Consider the following 15,615-nt stretch of genomic DNA (forward strand, 5'->3'; position numbering starts at 1 on the left):
GTGAGCGCTGCGGTTGCTGAAGAGAAGATTCTTGTCCTGGGCACACTCCTCAGGGTTGGTGGGTCAGGGTAATCAAATACATTTATCTCCTTAAGTTTGTAAACTAGTCCAACAATTCATCACCCCAGGAAGAAGAGGAGGAGCAGGCACAGCCAAGGTTGGACTTGTTTCTTGACTTTTCCAGGCATTCAAGTGGCACATAGACATACAACACATAGGACATGAAAATTAAAAAGTAGTAAAAAGAAAACAAAGATGGGTATATTTCCAGCTGACACTCCAATGTGGACAAGGGAACTCACACCCTTAGACGAAGAGAGAGCTACAGGCAGTTCATGGCTGCCCAGGGAGGGAGAACCAGTCTTCTCCAGGGATGAGCTCCCAATCCCTACCACCAGCCCTAAACACATCTACAAGTAATACTACATGGACTCAGAGGTTGCCTGTGCATTCGTGTGTGCTCACGAGTATTTAAGAACAATAATTAGAGGTCACGAATTTGAGAGGGAATGGGGGGAGTTTTAGAGGGTGGGATAGAAATGACAAATGAAAAATTAGTGCATTCAGAGGCAACATCTGACAGGTGGCTGGGCTGGGGGAAGGCCTCCGGCTGTGACTCAGCCAGTCCACGGTGGTGTGCTCCTCCCCACTGCTGGGTTTCTACAGGGTTCTACATTTATTTTTTCCCAGTTGGACCATCAGGGAGGGACTGTGGGGACTGGCTGAGGAGCAGTTTACATATGTCCTTGTTACGTCTTTGTATGTGCCGGCCCCTGAATGGGGGGATGCCGGTGACAGCTGTGAAACTGGTGGTGTGGACCCTAACACAGATCCAATTACATTCAGATCCGGAGGCCACATACACTGGACTGCCCACAGGACCCCACTCACTCGGAACCTTTAGCTTCCCTTCCCATCATAGAACATGCTCCAAAAACATACCATTCAGGAGCTGAGGGTATCTATCAGCTACAGGCAGGAATAGCCCAAGAGTCCAGGTCACACTGTCCCTTATCCGGGAGGGTGGAGACCCTGGCAGGGAGGAGTCTAGCTGCAGGGAGGGAGTAAGTCAGACCATTCTCGTGTAGCTACCCTGTGGCTGTGGCCTCAGCATCCAGAGGACCTGGTCCCTGAAGCTTTGTCCTGGACATGGCTGTCGGTCTCTGTCACCTTCTCAGCCTTTGCACCCAGCACTGTGCTCCTTGCCTCCAGGTTATTGTTTGGCCCTGCTTGCTCCATACCTACAGGAAGAGCTTGGTTTGCTTTTGCATTTGAACAATGCAATAACTACCTGTTGCTCTAGCAAAAGACCCTGCAGTGTTTTTAGTGCATGCAAACTCTCAGTTAGAGGTCAAGGTTCTTATTTTGGGTACGATTTACTTGATGATCGGTCACTCTATGACTCAGCAGCCAGGACCACACTGCCTTTCAGCTACAGCCACAAAACTGCTGCGTGCCACAAAAATAAAAATAAATAAAATTCCCCCTTTTCTGCCTGCATACTCGTCAGAGTAACAATCAAGGCACCATCTAGACACTCATTTCAGTCCTTCTAGTAACCAATCCTCTAAACCAGTGTTTTGTTTTTTTTTAAAGATTTATTATGTATACAGTGTTTTGCCTGCATGTAACCCTGCAGGCCAGCAGAGGGCACCAGACCTCATTACAGATGGTTATGAGGCACCACCACGTGGTTGCTGGGAATTGAATTAAGGACCTCTGTAAGAACAGGCAGTGCTCTTAACCATCTCTTCAGTCCCAAACCAGCAGTGGTTCTTAACCTTCCTAATTCTGCAACCCTTTCAGTTCTGGATACCCTTGGTTGGTGTATCTGCATGTGGGTGGATCAGCTTGGAGATGGATAGAGGAGCCGTGTCCCAGTTCCTAAGACCATCGGAAATGTGTTTTCTGATGATCCTTCAACCCTGGGGTCGACCTGTATTCATTAGCAGGGAAAACCTTGGATCCCAAAGGTTCCCTTCTTCCCCCCACCCCCATCCCCATCAGTTGAGTGAGAACGTTCTCTACTGTACCCAGGGCTCATAAACTTCCATGGTTACGTTCTTTTGACTGTTTCCTCTCCAGAAAATCTTCAGCATCCTGTTGTCCCTGTCAAACTCTCAGGTCTAGGACTTCATCCTTACAAGCTACACTGTCCCAGTCTCAAACCTGCTGGCAAGTCAGCAGACTGAGGTCAGAGGCAGCGAGCTCAGCCTGAAGGAGGCACACAGGCAACTTGTGCCATTCTTCTATGCTTCCAATCCCACAAACACATGGGCCAGGGTGGTACCTGGACAGTGGGCTTCTGTTGCATTTGAAAAATCCTCAGCATGAGGATGTACTACACTTGTAAGGCTCTTCTCTATCCTTCAGGTCACTAGTTAGACAAACAGTGAGATGGTGCAAATTGTTCTTAGGCCACAGCCACAGGGTTTAGCTGTCAGTTTGCAGCCCTGGAGCAAGAATGGGCTGACTTGCTCTCCACCCTCCTGGAGTTTCTTCCAGCTATTATCTTTGTTTCCTGTTCACTGGTGTGTATTAGTCTTCTAACCTGTTAATGGGTCATCATTCAGGGTAGGCCCCTGTGCAAGAAGCACCTAGTGAAACAAGGAACCAGGAGATGCAGAAAGCCTAAGAACACTGCCAAATTAGTTTTCAAAGACTGGAGAATAATTCTTCCAGAAGTTTGGCCACCACTCAGTTTGTCAACTATTGATGAGGATGCCATTCTGTATATGTTTCTCTTATTGGTTGATGAATAAAATACTGATTGGCTGATTGGTTAGGCAGGAAATACAGGCAGGGCTAGAAGATGAGGAGAATTCTGGGAAATGTAGGCAGATGGAGTTACCATGTGGAGCCTGGGAAGGCAGGCTGTGCCAGGTGCTCTCCGGTAAGATAAGGTCATATAGAAATACATAGGTTAATAGAAATGGTTTAATAATTAAGACAGAGCTAGCCAATAAGAAGCCCTAGCCACCGGCCAACAGTTTTTAAAAAAATAACATCCATGTGTTTATTTGGGACCCAAAGGCAGTTGGGACAAAGAACCTCTCCGAACAAACTATCTCATCAATTAGTCAGAATTGAGTCAATACCACAACAGCCATCTCTCTTACTAATTGCTGCAAGGTTCAATGCCCAGACTGAAGAAGCAGAGAAAACAAACTGAAAAGCTTCCTGTTCTTAAAACAACACCTGTCACAAATGACAGTCTAGTTGCGAGCCACTTTTACCTTTCCGAAACCTCATCCATGGGCCCTGGGTAGGTTGTAGGAACCGACAAGGCAACAGGGGTTGGAGAAGACATAATGATTACGGCCCTGGTGGGCGCAGTGCTGAGGTGTAAAGAGGCTTTCCCTGTGCGATCATGTCAGCCCCACCACCACAGGGCCCAATTCCTACCATGGTTTAATGTTAGGTTCCAGGGTGTCAACTCTTTGGTGACAAACTGTAATAATTTTAAAATAACCGAGCTTTAGTATGTCTCAGGTTTTAATTCCTAAGAGGTCAGGCAACAGGTTATGTGGGACTGGAAAAATAATGAAGATGAGACTAGCTGTTGTGGCACATTAAAGATATGTTACATTTGTTTATGCTGTGTACCTTTTTTTTAAACGATGTAAAGATGTGTTGCATTCTTTTATGCATTTGCTTAACTCTGTGAATCTGTGTTACTTCGCCTGTCTAAAACACCTGATTGGCCTAATAAAGAACTGAATGGCCAATGGCAAGGCAGGAGAAAGGGTAGGTGGGGATGCCTGGCAGAGGGTAAATAGGGGAAATCTGCGGGTGAGAGATCTAGGAGTGAGAAGAGAAGGGGCCAGCCACCCAGTCAGACATGGAATAAGAGGGAAAGAAAAGATACAGAAATAGAGAAAGGTAAAAAATCCAGAGGCAAAAGGTAGATGGGACAATTTAAGAAAAGCTGGCAAGAAACAAGCCAAGATAAGACCAGGTATGTATAAGTAATAAATCCCCACATGACTTTTTTGGGAGCTGGGTGGTGGGACCCCCAAAGAATAAAACAAACAACTAGTGGCTGCAATAAGCAACCCTGAAGAAGGACTCGGCACGTGGACACTGACGTAGTTTCCGATGCTCACAATGGAAGGCATAGATAAAAGGCATGATGCTAAGAGACTCAGGGGCAGAGCCTGTGAAGCACCAGCTCGTGTCCTGGACCTGATGCACACACCCTGAGGGGGGACGCCAAGGGCTGTGCTCACCGGAAGCCAGAGAATGAGGTGGTGAGAAGCAAGACATTTTATTCACACGGCATACATTTCTTCCTCCCAATTTCACAAAACAGATATTGAAGTTCTGTAGTACTTTTCCTGTGTTTCTATGCGATTCCAAGGAAATAAAAACATTTTCCTCATAAAACTAAAGAAGTGAAAATGAACACTAAATTCATAATTTTAATACATTGTCATATAATGAAATCAAGTTTATCCCATTTTAATATAGTATCATATAGTGAAACCAAATTTATCTTTGGAGTATACAATGTTCAGCAAATGGGCTACTATAAAAATATAGGCACTAATCAATTCAATGGCAGAACCAAATTAATACCATCACACTGGAGGGTACTTAATATAAAGCAAAATTTGCTTCCTGGTTAGTTTAAAATGAAGTATATGACTTAATGAGACAAAATGGAAATAGTTTAAGTAATAAATGTTTAATCAAAGAATTTTACATATTAACAGCATTCATTTGGCCAAACATCTACAGGTCTGTAGAATCCTACTGTATATAAAGTGGGAATGTATCAAGTATAGACTATGAAAGTGCAAATAACAAGTCAAGGTTAGGTTAGCTTTTTTTACATTATAAAATTAACTTGTTTACAAAATAGGCTTTGCCAAACTTTATTACTGAATTGGAAAGTCATGACTGTGTTGTTTTTAAAATATGTACCAAGGAAATACAAACTGGAAAATGATAGGTTTTTCACACGCAGGAGCCCAGCACATCACAACAGGCACTGCACAAGGCAAGGAAACAGGTACCCAGCTCACATGGGTCTCCACAGGTACCCTTCCTCTCCACAGGCACCCTTCCTCCTCTCCACAGGCACCCCTTCCTCCTCTCCACAGGCACCCCTCCCTCCTCTCCACAGGCACCCTTCCTCCTCTCCACAGGTACCCCTCCCTCCTCTCCACAGGCACCCTTCCTCCTCTCCACAGGCACCCCTTCCTTCTCTTCACAGGAAATGCCTCCTCTCCACAGGCATCCATCTCTCCTCTCCACAAGCACTCCTCCTCCCCACAGGGCACGCCTACTTTCCACAGGACACGCCTACTCTCCATGGGATCCCTCCTCTCTCCACAGGGCACTCTTACTCTCCTCACTGTGGCTGTGCAAAACTCCTCTAGGGATGCAAGTGTTTTCTACTAGAAAAGTTACACCCTGGTCTACAAACTTTATGGTGTTCATATTTTTAACCCAAATTAAAAAAAAATCCTTGAATGGACTATTTCAGTTTAATATACAGTAATACACTGTAGACAAAGTATTTCCCCCACTAACTTTAAAGGGACTCATATCAATGTTGTGATACCCAGAGAAATAAAAACTATTAGGGACTCGATATACATGAACAATTACCAATTAAATACTCAAGTACAATGTCTTGGCCATATGAAGTCAAAGTACATGAGTATTTCAAAAGGAAGGTTTGAGAAAGATGGAATGAAAATAATAATTATGGATATCAATGTCAAAAACAATCTTTTGCCTGGCCTAGGACTTCAGTATAGAAATTTTGGTTTCTGATAATGGCAAAGCACTACATGGAGTGCTCCTTGGATCTATTTTGCTTATGTTATGTTAGCTTTAATAGTAAGTAAAAGAGCCATTCCAACAGTTTACTCTAGTTTTAATTACACACTGTACCACTGTATCTTAATTAGAACTAAGACCAGTATTTCTTCACAGTAGGACACTGATAACTAGGAGGTTGAGTTTTCAATGCTAAACAGTGATCACACAGCAGATGAGTATTGCACAAGAGAACAAACACAGCAGCATTTGCTATCTAGGCAAACAAACTGAACACTTAGTTGTCATAGTTACTGTAAAGGCAAGGCCATGGGTGGTTTCATGGAGGTCTTTGCAATTCATAGCATAGTTACTTCAGAAGAGACATTGAAATTTGAGTTACTGACTTACTTAACTGGCAACTATCCATTTAGGTTAGGCAAAGGCACGGTAACATGTGTAGGATGTTGTATTGAATCTTTTAATAACTGTGGGATTTACTGTAACTCATGGAAACTCCAGTTTTTCTATGTTATAAAACACCATTAAAAGTAATTGCACCCGTTAGTAATTAGAATGCACTGTAAAATTGTGAAAACAAAGAACTATGATTGCACTTCCAATAAAGTGTCTCTTAAATACAGCACCGCTGTTGCTAATCAACTGTATTTTAATATTAAAATAAACTGTTTTAACAGCAGCATTAGCTTTAGTTTACTTAAGCTACAGGCTACATTTATTTAAATGCAGTCTCCATGGCAACAAAAGCCCATTCAATTCTGGAACATCATTGCTACGAGTGGCACCTTTGGCTCCCGACAGCTGACACTGCCCTGGATCACACTAGGAGGCTGCACACCTCAATACCGCAGCGCACGGGGCAGAGTTTGGCACATTGGGCTGTGAATAGACGTGAGAGGCAATCTTTGATTCATGTGGGAAAAAAAACCAAAAACCCAATCACACTGTGGTAGACTAGAAGCCGCATGGACACCACAGCTCACACTGCTTGGACAAGGGGTGGAGGCTCCTGAGGAGTACACAGACACGAGGACACGCGCTACCAGACCTGCCCACCCCAGCTTCAGAAATGGAGAAAACTTCACTGTTTTAAAAAAAGAGGAAAGCCAGCTAAGGGTTACGGAGTAAGCTTCTGATATAAACGGTCAACTTAAACACTGCCAACTCCTGGCTAGACAGAGCACTGCATTCTCTCAGAATGTGGACAGCAACCCACTTATTCCACTGTTTTCCTCCTGCTCCTCTTTTGTCACTAAAAAGGGATAAACACGAAAGAAATTCCCTGTGAGGGTAAAATTGACACTGAAGCTATCATCTGAGGGAACTCCTTTGCATTCAATCCTAACATCAGTGGTTTAGAACCGAGTTCAAATTGAGTGGATCTAAGTCTCTATAAAGATATTCCACCTAACATAACCCCTGGACTGCGATTCACCTGGAGAGCAGTGTGTGCAGTTCACGCCAGATGTACCTCCTCCAGCCAGTCTCTTGAGGTTTGAGGGCTTTGACTGGCAGCATCTGACCCGCCCCCCATGCTGACTGCCTCATGACCACTGTCACCAGCTTGAGACAACTCTTCCCTGGCCAGAGTACTCTCTTCCAGAGGGCTTCCTTCCCTCTGGGTTCTTTCGCCGTCACCAGCATCTTTGGGCACCGGCTCTTCTGGTGGCACCGGTCCCACGTCCCCCGCACCTTCTGACCCAGCTCCAACACAGGGAAGCTGAGGCTCTGCACTCGTTTCCGCGGCTGCTGCTGGAATCAGGGCGATACTCTGAGGGTTCATGTCATGAAACCAAGCCATAATATTGCCAAGAAGATTGTCATTGGCACTGGGGTCCTGGCCAGCTGAGTCAAGGTCACTGGAAGAGGGACAGAAATCACTTCTTGTCTCGCTGAGAGGTCGTGAACTCAAAGTGTCAGTTGAAAATGGGTCACTGTCTGCTCCTAGTCTCATGAGGCTATCACCAAGTTCCAGCAGCTCAGAGCTGCTGAGCGCACCCCGAGGACTATCCGTGCTCCTGGGTACCGAGTCCAGCCTCGAAGGTAAAGAAGTGCCTATGGCTCCTAGGGATGCTTCGTTACTAAGGAAGTCTCTGGTTTCTTCATCCACCGACAGCCCAGACTCCTGTAGTGACAACTGTATGGCAAGAAGTATATTGGGGTCATCTTCATCCAAGGAGCTCAGGGCCTGAGGCAATGGAAAATAAAGCCACTATAAAATGTGACTGAAGGAAAAACTAAATCCTGTCTCACCGGTTTCCTTTATTACATACTTAATACTACTTCTAATTGTATAAGTACTTTACATATTTAAATCTTACCATTTTCTCCTTGTCTTTGCTAAAAGGGAAAATATATCTAACGTAAATCTGAAATACAGGAACTCTTTTTTTTTTTGCCCTATCATTAAAACAAAGCTACCATAGAAGGAAGAAAGAGAAAACCAGTAAAAGCCACCGAGCAGCGAAGGAGCGGAGCATGGCGCCACATGGCCAGCAAGGTTACCTGCAGAGAGTCCTGGTTTGCCGAGCGACTGGCAGGGCTGTAGTCCCGAAGGGAAGAGCTGTGCAGCACACTCATAGACGCAGAGCTTACCACGGATGCACCAGGCCTGCGGCTGCTGCCACCTTCTGGTATATCTGCTTGAAGGCAATGGGGACCGCAGGTCATTTAGTGACAAGGACACCTTGCTGTCCATACACCTAGAGCTGGGAGGCCTTTTTCAGTGCTAGTGAAAACTCGGGCTCACGCTCACATCCACTGAAATTCCTGCATTTTCAGAAGGTTTGTTTGGTTAAAAGCAGTAACAGGTATCTAGTACAATCATCTCAAATCTGTGAGCATTTTCTAGGTTTCTGCTTGTACTTTTTTTTTTGTTGTTGTTGTTAATCCTTCGACAATAGAGGCATTTCTACATCTATGGTGAACTCAAATTACAAACTTACAAACACTGACCACAGCCAGTTTTAAAAATAAACTCAAGAGACTAAGAGACTAAATGATACCCGCCACCTCAGGAGCTCACCGAAAGTGCTTTCGCTTGGTTCCTCAGGGTCTGTAGGGTTACTGAGCAGGCTGTGCACGTCTCCTCGACGGCGCTGCTGTCTGTGCCTCCTCCGATACTGAAATTCAGCATATTCCTGCATAAACCAAAGGTTATAAAATACAGGAGAGCATGCAAATTGTAAAAGTGCAAATAAAACAAAAAACCCCACAATCTTCTCCAGGAGAAAAAAAAAAGTGTGATTTTATATACACACTATAAAATCACTTGCTTTAGAAAAGGAAACTTCAAGTTTAGCCAAGCCGAGGAAATAAATAAAGCAGAAAGCAAAATTTCTAACAGTCACAGATGCTTGAGAATACTTGCAAGCTCCAGAGCTAATGTACATCAAGGGTCTGGCTAGCTACAGTTACAACTGGTGTCACAATCATCTTACTAGCGGTGTTAGGCTCTCTTGGGGTTTCGTTTTTAAGGGACTCTAATATATGCAAGAAGTATGGGTGGGAAGGAAGAGGAGAGGGTACAGCAGCAGAAACAACAGCCGAACACGCTGTTACGTTATGCCAGACACTGAGCTGTCTTTGATACTCCATATCAACTCACGAGTCACAATACTAGCTGAAAAGAAGCATGTTACATGATGGCTTTCAAATACATCACTGAGTTCCCTTTTCTCAATAGCCAATGTTCAGTTTTATTGCAACATAGGAGTATTTACTACTTAGCATTTGGAAGAAGATAGACTAAAACACACATCCAAACATGTTTTACACTTATGGTAATAGTTTACAGCAGGTTTGTTCTTCCAAAGCCTAAGAGTATCTGCTACAGATTTTAGAAACGGGAAATGAGAGTCAAAGAGAGGCCAGGATGTATGGCAGCCAACTTTTGAGAACCACTGTTGAATCTCCCAGGGCTAAACATGAAGATCCTTAGGTTTATGATTACCCCAGTTTAGAGGATTCAACGTGCTTGTGGTAAAAGTAGTATGAGTAGGAGAAACCAGATTACGTAAAGTCTATGTTTATCATCCATCCCTCCATCCCTCCATCCATCCATCCCTCCATCCATCCATCCATCCATCCATCCACCCACCCACCCACCCACCCATCCAGTCTGTGTGGCTGGAAACTGAATGCAGGCCACACCAAGCCAACCCTCTATCACTGAACTACAGCCCTAGCTCATTCTCAAATGTCTTTACCCCTCACACATATGTGTTTAGACAGAAGTCAACAAGTGAAGCAACCCGACGGATCACATAGATCCTTAATATTTCTTACTGAGCTGGGGCCTCGCTTCCTCTGCCTGCAGACCTATGCTCTCAGATTGGCCGACTGACTGCGGTGTCATCATGGCTCACAGGATTAGTGCAGACATCACATTTCTTAGACAAAGATGGCAGGGAAGTTTTACTACTTAAGGAGGATGTGCTTAACTTGGGGGGAGACCCAAAGAGTGCAAAGCTATTCTGAGTAACATAAACTTCTACTAATCACAGAATACACACATTTGCAATTTGAGAAAGAAAAAAATATAACTGCAAAAACAAACTCGTTCTATTTCTAACTATTCTCACTGAGAACCATGAGTGATATTTTGACAGTATGCAACAAGTTCAAAATATTAAAAAAAATATCTGGAAACTGCTGAGGAATCCTCAAGTTTCAAGTGAGCACATGAAAAGACAGGATGCTCCAAATGGTGAGCGTACCATGGTCAGGAGAAGACAAAAAACCCAAATCAAATCAAACCAAACTCACCAGATTCATAGGGAAGAGGCTGGGAGGGCTCTGTTTTGAGATTATGCTCTTTGTATCAGGCCCATTGCTTTTTCTAGCAACATGAAACACATGTTCATGCCTGCCACAGATTCAGCCAATCAATTTAAAGAGACCATGACAAAATTAACTTAAGCAAAAAAATGTAAACTCGAGCTTGAAATCTTTGGAGATTTCCTACACTCATTACTAATGCAAATATTTAATGCTGGCAGTTACTTGATCTAATTAAACATACAAAATTTCTAAGTTTCAACTTGTGTTAATTCTTCAGATAAGTATTTTAACATACTTGACACTTTAAAAAGCAAATTGTTTTTGTCAACTATTTATTTTGAGACAAGAACTTTACTAGGTAGCCATAGTTTGTCCTCAGCTTGCTATGTAGACCAGGCTAGCTTCAAATAGATGGTGATCCCCCAGCCTCTGCTTTCCTAGTACATGTTATTATGCTAGGCATAAGTTAACAAGCCTAAAGATCTCAGGACTCCTAAAGTCATTGCCAGAGTCAGATGATATATAAACAACTGTGACTTGAGAAACACTTTATTTTTGCTAAGTTGTGTTAAAAGATTTAATGAATAAAGTTTATTTTAAGGTGGAAAACTTCTACAGCCCCCAAACTGTAATGAGGGGACACCAAAATAGTGATCCCAAGATCAGGTAAATTAAAGAATTTAATTTTGTTTTTATAAAGAATTAATTTATAATAAATATGCTGTTATTTATTACATATTAATTAATTTTTACAACTTAAGTGTATTTAAAATTATCTTATGTGCTCAAAGCACAAACTAGTGCCACCATTTTCTTGCACGTATGTATCTAAATAAAAAAGCTTCCAGGAGATTGCAAGTGTCTTCAGCAGCTGAGACAGCCACAGGCATTTCTGGATAGTAACCACTTTCATGGTCTTTCAGTTTCAGAGAAGAAATGGGCAACAATGATCAGCGAAAGTTTCACCACCTGACTTCCTCTTTATAAGAATTAAATTCAAGGATTATCAAATGACATTATTTTATAAAGCACAAAGGAAACAGAAATTGAAAGACTAGAAGAAAATTACAACTACACCTTTCTTTCTTATTTTTTGAAACAGGGTTTCTCTGTATAGTCCTAGCTGTCCTGGAAAACGCTCTGTAGACCGGGGTCACCTTGAACTTACAGCCACCCAAAACCACATTTCTAATAAACAGAATTTATATCTTTATTAACAAATTAGAAGATGTTTCAAATATTTATACTGTAAATTTGACTAAATTCTACTTAGTAATTAATAGCAGTGAAAGAGCTCCAATAAAAGAGCTGAGCCGGGCGATGGTCTTGCATGCCTTTAATTCCAGCACTCGGGAGGCAGGAGGATCTCTCTGAGTTTGAGACCAACCTGGTCTACAGAGTGAGTTCCAGGACAGCCTCCAAAACAATACAGAGAAACCCTGTCTCGAAAAACCAAAACCAAACCAAACAAACAAACAAAGAAAGAAAAACCCCCGAAAAAAGAGCTGAATGCAGGCCCTGCCAAGGCACTTCTGCTACAAAAGGAAGAGAAAGCATTACTGATCTCAGAGGATTTAGAGTAGGTGAGGGTGCCATGCAAGCAGGGTTGCGTGAAGAAACACCAGGACCATTACCCCAAACCCAGAAAAACAGTTACCTCAGGTGATGCAAATCCTAAATACTCCCAATCCCATGTTCCACCGGCAAAGCTACAAAGAAATTAGAAATGCTGTTGGATTCATTATCAGTACTGCATGTATACAACCAGACCCTGACCCTTTGAACATTACCTTTAAACTGCCTATCTGCTTATAACTTGCCAAACCACTGCAGATGCAACTATTACAATATAATTACTTCCATTATTTTCTCAAATCCTAAGTTGCTTTACACTTGTGCAGAATGATGGAGAAAATAAAAATGACCAAGTTACATAAAAGTACTCTGATTACTTTCATTTTCATTTAAGTATAAAAGATATTTACCCATGAATATTTATGTAAAAACGAGAACAAATGACTTTCTAGGGCTATAATTATAAGAAAAATGCTTCAATTTATTGTGGCAGAGGCAGTAGAAGATATGAAATAAAATAAAAAACCAAACCAACTTCTCTTTACGGGTTAAGTAGTCTTACCACTTAAATAGTCTTACAAATAGCAAATTTTTAATTTCCTTATAATTTTATAACACTGACATATAAATTTGAACACAGCAAGCTGGCAAAGATTCCAAATTCTGTACTTTAAGATGTTTATCATTCCCAAGTTACTACATATATTAAATTTGAAATGACATGTTAGAATACTCTGGATATTAATTCTGATATGTGAAATTAACTGAGTCTAATTTAGTCTGGAGAGTTTGCACAGTTGGCAAACAAGCAAAATCATTCTGAAAAAAAAATTGTATTAAGAAGACAATATCATCAGAAAGAACTTAACATATTCTTATCAGCTATCCATATTGTAGGTATAAGTAACTCCCAAAAATATGAATGCCATCTGGATTTTTAAAAAGTCCTGGCACTGTGGGTTCAAGCCAGAGAGATTTGTATAGTGCACAAATTTTACCTGCGCCTGGGAGCATCTGGTGAGTCTGCAGGAGCAACTCCCCGCGCTACGGACGCCAGGAATTCCTGCCTTTTCTGCTGCACAAGGCACGCCGCTCTGATGATCTTGTGGCGGGGGGTACGGAGATAAGGCCTATTGACTTTCTGGGCAAGGTCTTCAGTGACCATTTCTAGGTCTGTCTACAGAGAGAAGGAGAAACAAGAGATACAAGCTGAATGGCTTAGTAAACAGACTCAGAGCATATCTGGTGTCTCGGCCAAGTCATATTCTTTTGAAGTCAGAAATTACATTTTGGGATAATTTCCCATTTAACACACTTCTTACTTTGTATGTTTTTCAGGTTATGAAAGGATGACATTATAAGTCATTATAAATGCAAGTAGGTAGCATCCATTTGCTAAGCACTTATAACGAGGTGGTAGGAACAAAGCACCAAGTCCTGGAGGAGGTCCCCACTTAGAAACAATCTGTTATTGTACAGTACACTCGGCACGGGATTCGCTAGTGCACAGTTGCTGCAATGCGTGAGTGCTGAGGGAATCCCAGCTAAGGCAATACCACCGTGGCCTTGAAAGATCGTACATATAAACCAGTAGAGGCAGTTTAAAACTTATAGAATGAAAATCACCAGAAACCTGTGGTAGCTTCCAACTAGGAGGATGATGCAAAGAATTTGGTGAGGTACAGTGACTGGCTTAGGAGTTTTTGTTTTAAATACGTAACTCTGTTGAGTTGTACTTCTGAAATAAAATGGCAAAGATCCATTCAAGTATGCAATGTAGTTTATTTCATCTCTACAGATGAAATACAAAAATTATATATAAGAAATAAGCCACATTCTACCTTGGCCAGTTTGAAATAAACTCATCCTGTAGAAATGTTACACAGCTCAGAACTCATTCAAACTCACACTTACAAATTTAAATGCAAAGAAAACTTAGTTCATCATGGTAATTTTCCCTTTATTTAAAGACTGTTTTACTACTCACACTTAAAGTTAACATAATTTAAACTGGCATCTTACTTGCATTAGTTCAAAAATTTCTTTCTTTGTGCTTTTAGGTTCTAAGAAAAATCCATATGGATAAGAACACTTGAGGATGCGTCGAGTTTTTAGGAGAGCGTGCACTGCATCTTCGATGAAAGTGGTATCTGGACAGCCTCCTTCAGCTGCAAAGTAATTGAACACAGCAAAGGTTTCTGCAAATACATACTTGGACTAAACTGAAAATCTAGTTAAACACTCATGGGAGGAAGGCACAGGCCCCGCAGCCCAGGAGCCATGAATATGCATATTTTTCCTGGATCTGTTCTTCCAATGTGACCAGGAGACAGAACAGCTTTAGGTACACCCAAAGGTGGTGTTTTATAAAAACGGACAAATCATCTCTGACAGGAATTTTGCTACTGAGGAATTTGTATAAATTCCTTTGTTAAATTGCCTGCTTAAAAAAACTAATTATAATTATTCCTCTGCAAAAGCAGTATCATAATGAAAAAGATAAATGAGGAACTGGCTAACTAAAGCTAAAAAACCCCCAGGGAGTAAAAAAGAAGCCGGAGTAAGGAGGAGGAGTGAAGAAATTGTCTTCATAAAGTAAGACGGAGAAATTATCATAACATCCAATTAAACTGCAGAATCCAATTTGAAGTACTGCTGGAAATCAAACTCAGCATACCTTTAAGAAGATACTAGATATGCATGCACAAACTGACATGGAGCACTCTAATGTATCTGCATACATGTTGTGGGATATTTGTTTAACTAGGCAAAGGTGTGTTACATCTGTTTATGCTGTATTTGTGTAAAGATGTGTTGCTCTGCCAGCAAAGGCACCTGACTGGTCTAATAAAAAGCTGAATGGCCAATAGCTAGGCAGGAGAGGGATAGGCGGGGCTGGTGGACTGAGAGAATGAGGAGGAGGAATCCAGGCTCAAGGGGAAAAAAGGAGAGAAGAAGAGAACAAGGAAGAAAAAAGGGAGACATTTGGGGAGTCAGGCAGCATCCAGCCAGCCAGACACAGAGTCAGGCATACAGAAAGAAAAAAGGCAAAAAGCCCCAAGGCAAAAACACAGATGAAGAAAGACAGGTTACTTTAAGTTATAAGCGCTGGTGGGACAAGCATGAGATACGGCCAAGCCTTCCTAATTGTAAGTCTCCACGTCATGACTTGGGAGTGGTGGCCTAAGACAAAGCTGTTTGCTACACGTACACCGTGTCTCTGGGTAGGATCTGTTCTAGGATACAAAAAGCAAAGGGAACTGATGGCTAAGAAGCAGACTTTCACTTTTCAACTGCTATGGCTTTCAGTTTTCAGCAGCTTTACTATGATGCCTGGAATCTCTAATAGGAAAAAATGTAGTAATTTACACTTACTGAATGTTTATTGTATGTCAGGTACAGTTCTAAACATGGGGAAATACACATCTCTGAGACTTCCTTCCAGCCTCACATGGACATTTCTAGAGT

At 42.1% G+C, this 15,615-nt stretch overlaps 1 protein-coding gene across 6 annotated transcripts in view; it reads right to left on the reverse strand.

The window, feature by feature from the left end:
• Positions 1–4,248: 4,248 nt before the first annotated feature.
• The window catches only part of Ankib1 (ankyrin repeat and IBR domain containing 1), a 108,545-nt gene continuing 97,178 nt past the window's right edge, over positions 4,249–15,615 (reverse strand). For 3 of the 6 annotated variants that reach the window (XM_040728708.1, XM_013123188.3, XM_040728710.1), the window contains exons 15-20: positions 14,170–14,315; positions 13,146–13,324; positions 12,230–12,281; positions 8,816–8,930; positions 8,296–8,432; positions 4,249–7,978 (exon numbers count right to left, since the gene is read on the reverse strand). In XM_040728708.1, the coding sequence (XP_040584642.1) occupies positions 7,247–7,978; positions 8,296–8,432; positions 8,816–8,930; positions 12,230–12,281; positions 13,146–13,324; positions 14,170–14,315 (1,361 nt within the window). In that variant the 3' untranslated portion in view covers positions 4,249–7,246. The remainder of the gene's footprint in view (positions 7,979–8,295; positions 8,433–8,815; positions 8,931–12,229; positions 12,282–13,145; positions 13,325–14,169; positions 14,316–15,615) is intronic. The other 3 variants (XM_040728713.1, XM_040728712.1, XM_040728711.1) reach the window with 3 other exon arrangements.

Source organism: Mesocricetus auratus, unplaced genomic scaffold, assembly GCF_017639785.1.
Source record: "Mesocricetus auratus isolate SY011 unplaced genomic scaffold, BCM_Maur_2.0 Super-Scaffold_100019, whole genome shotgun sequence".
NCBI classification, from domain to species: Eukaryota; Metazoa; Chordata; class Mammalia; order Rodentia; family Cricetidae; genus Mesocricetus; species Mesocricetus auratus.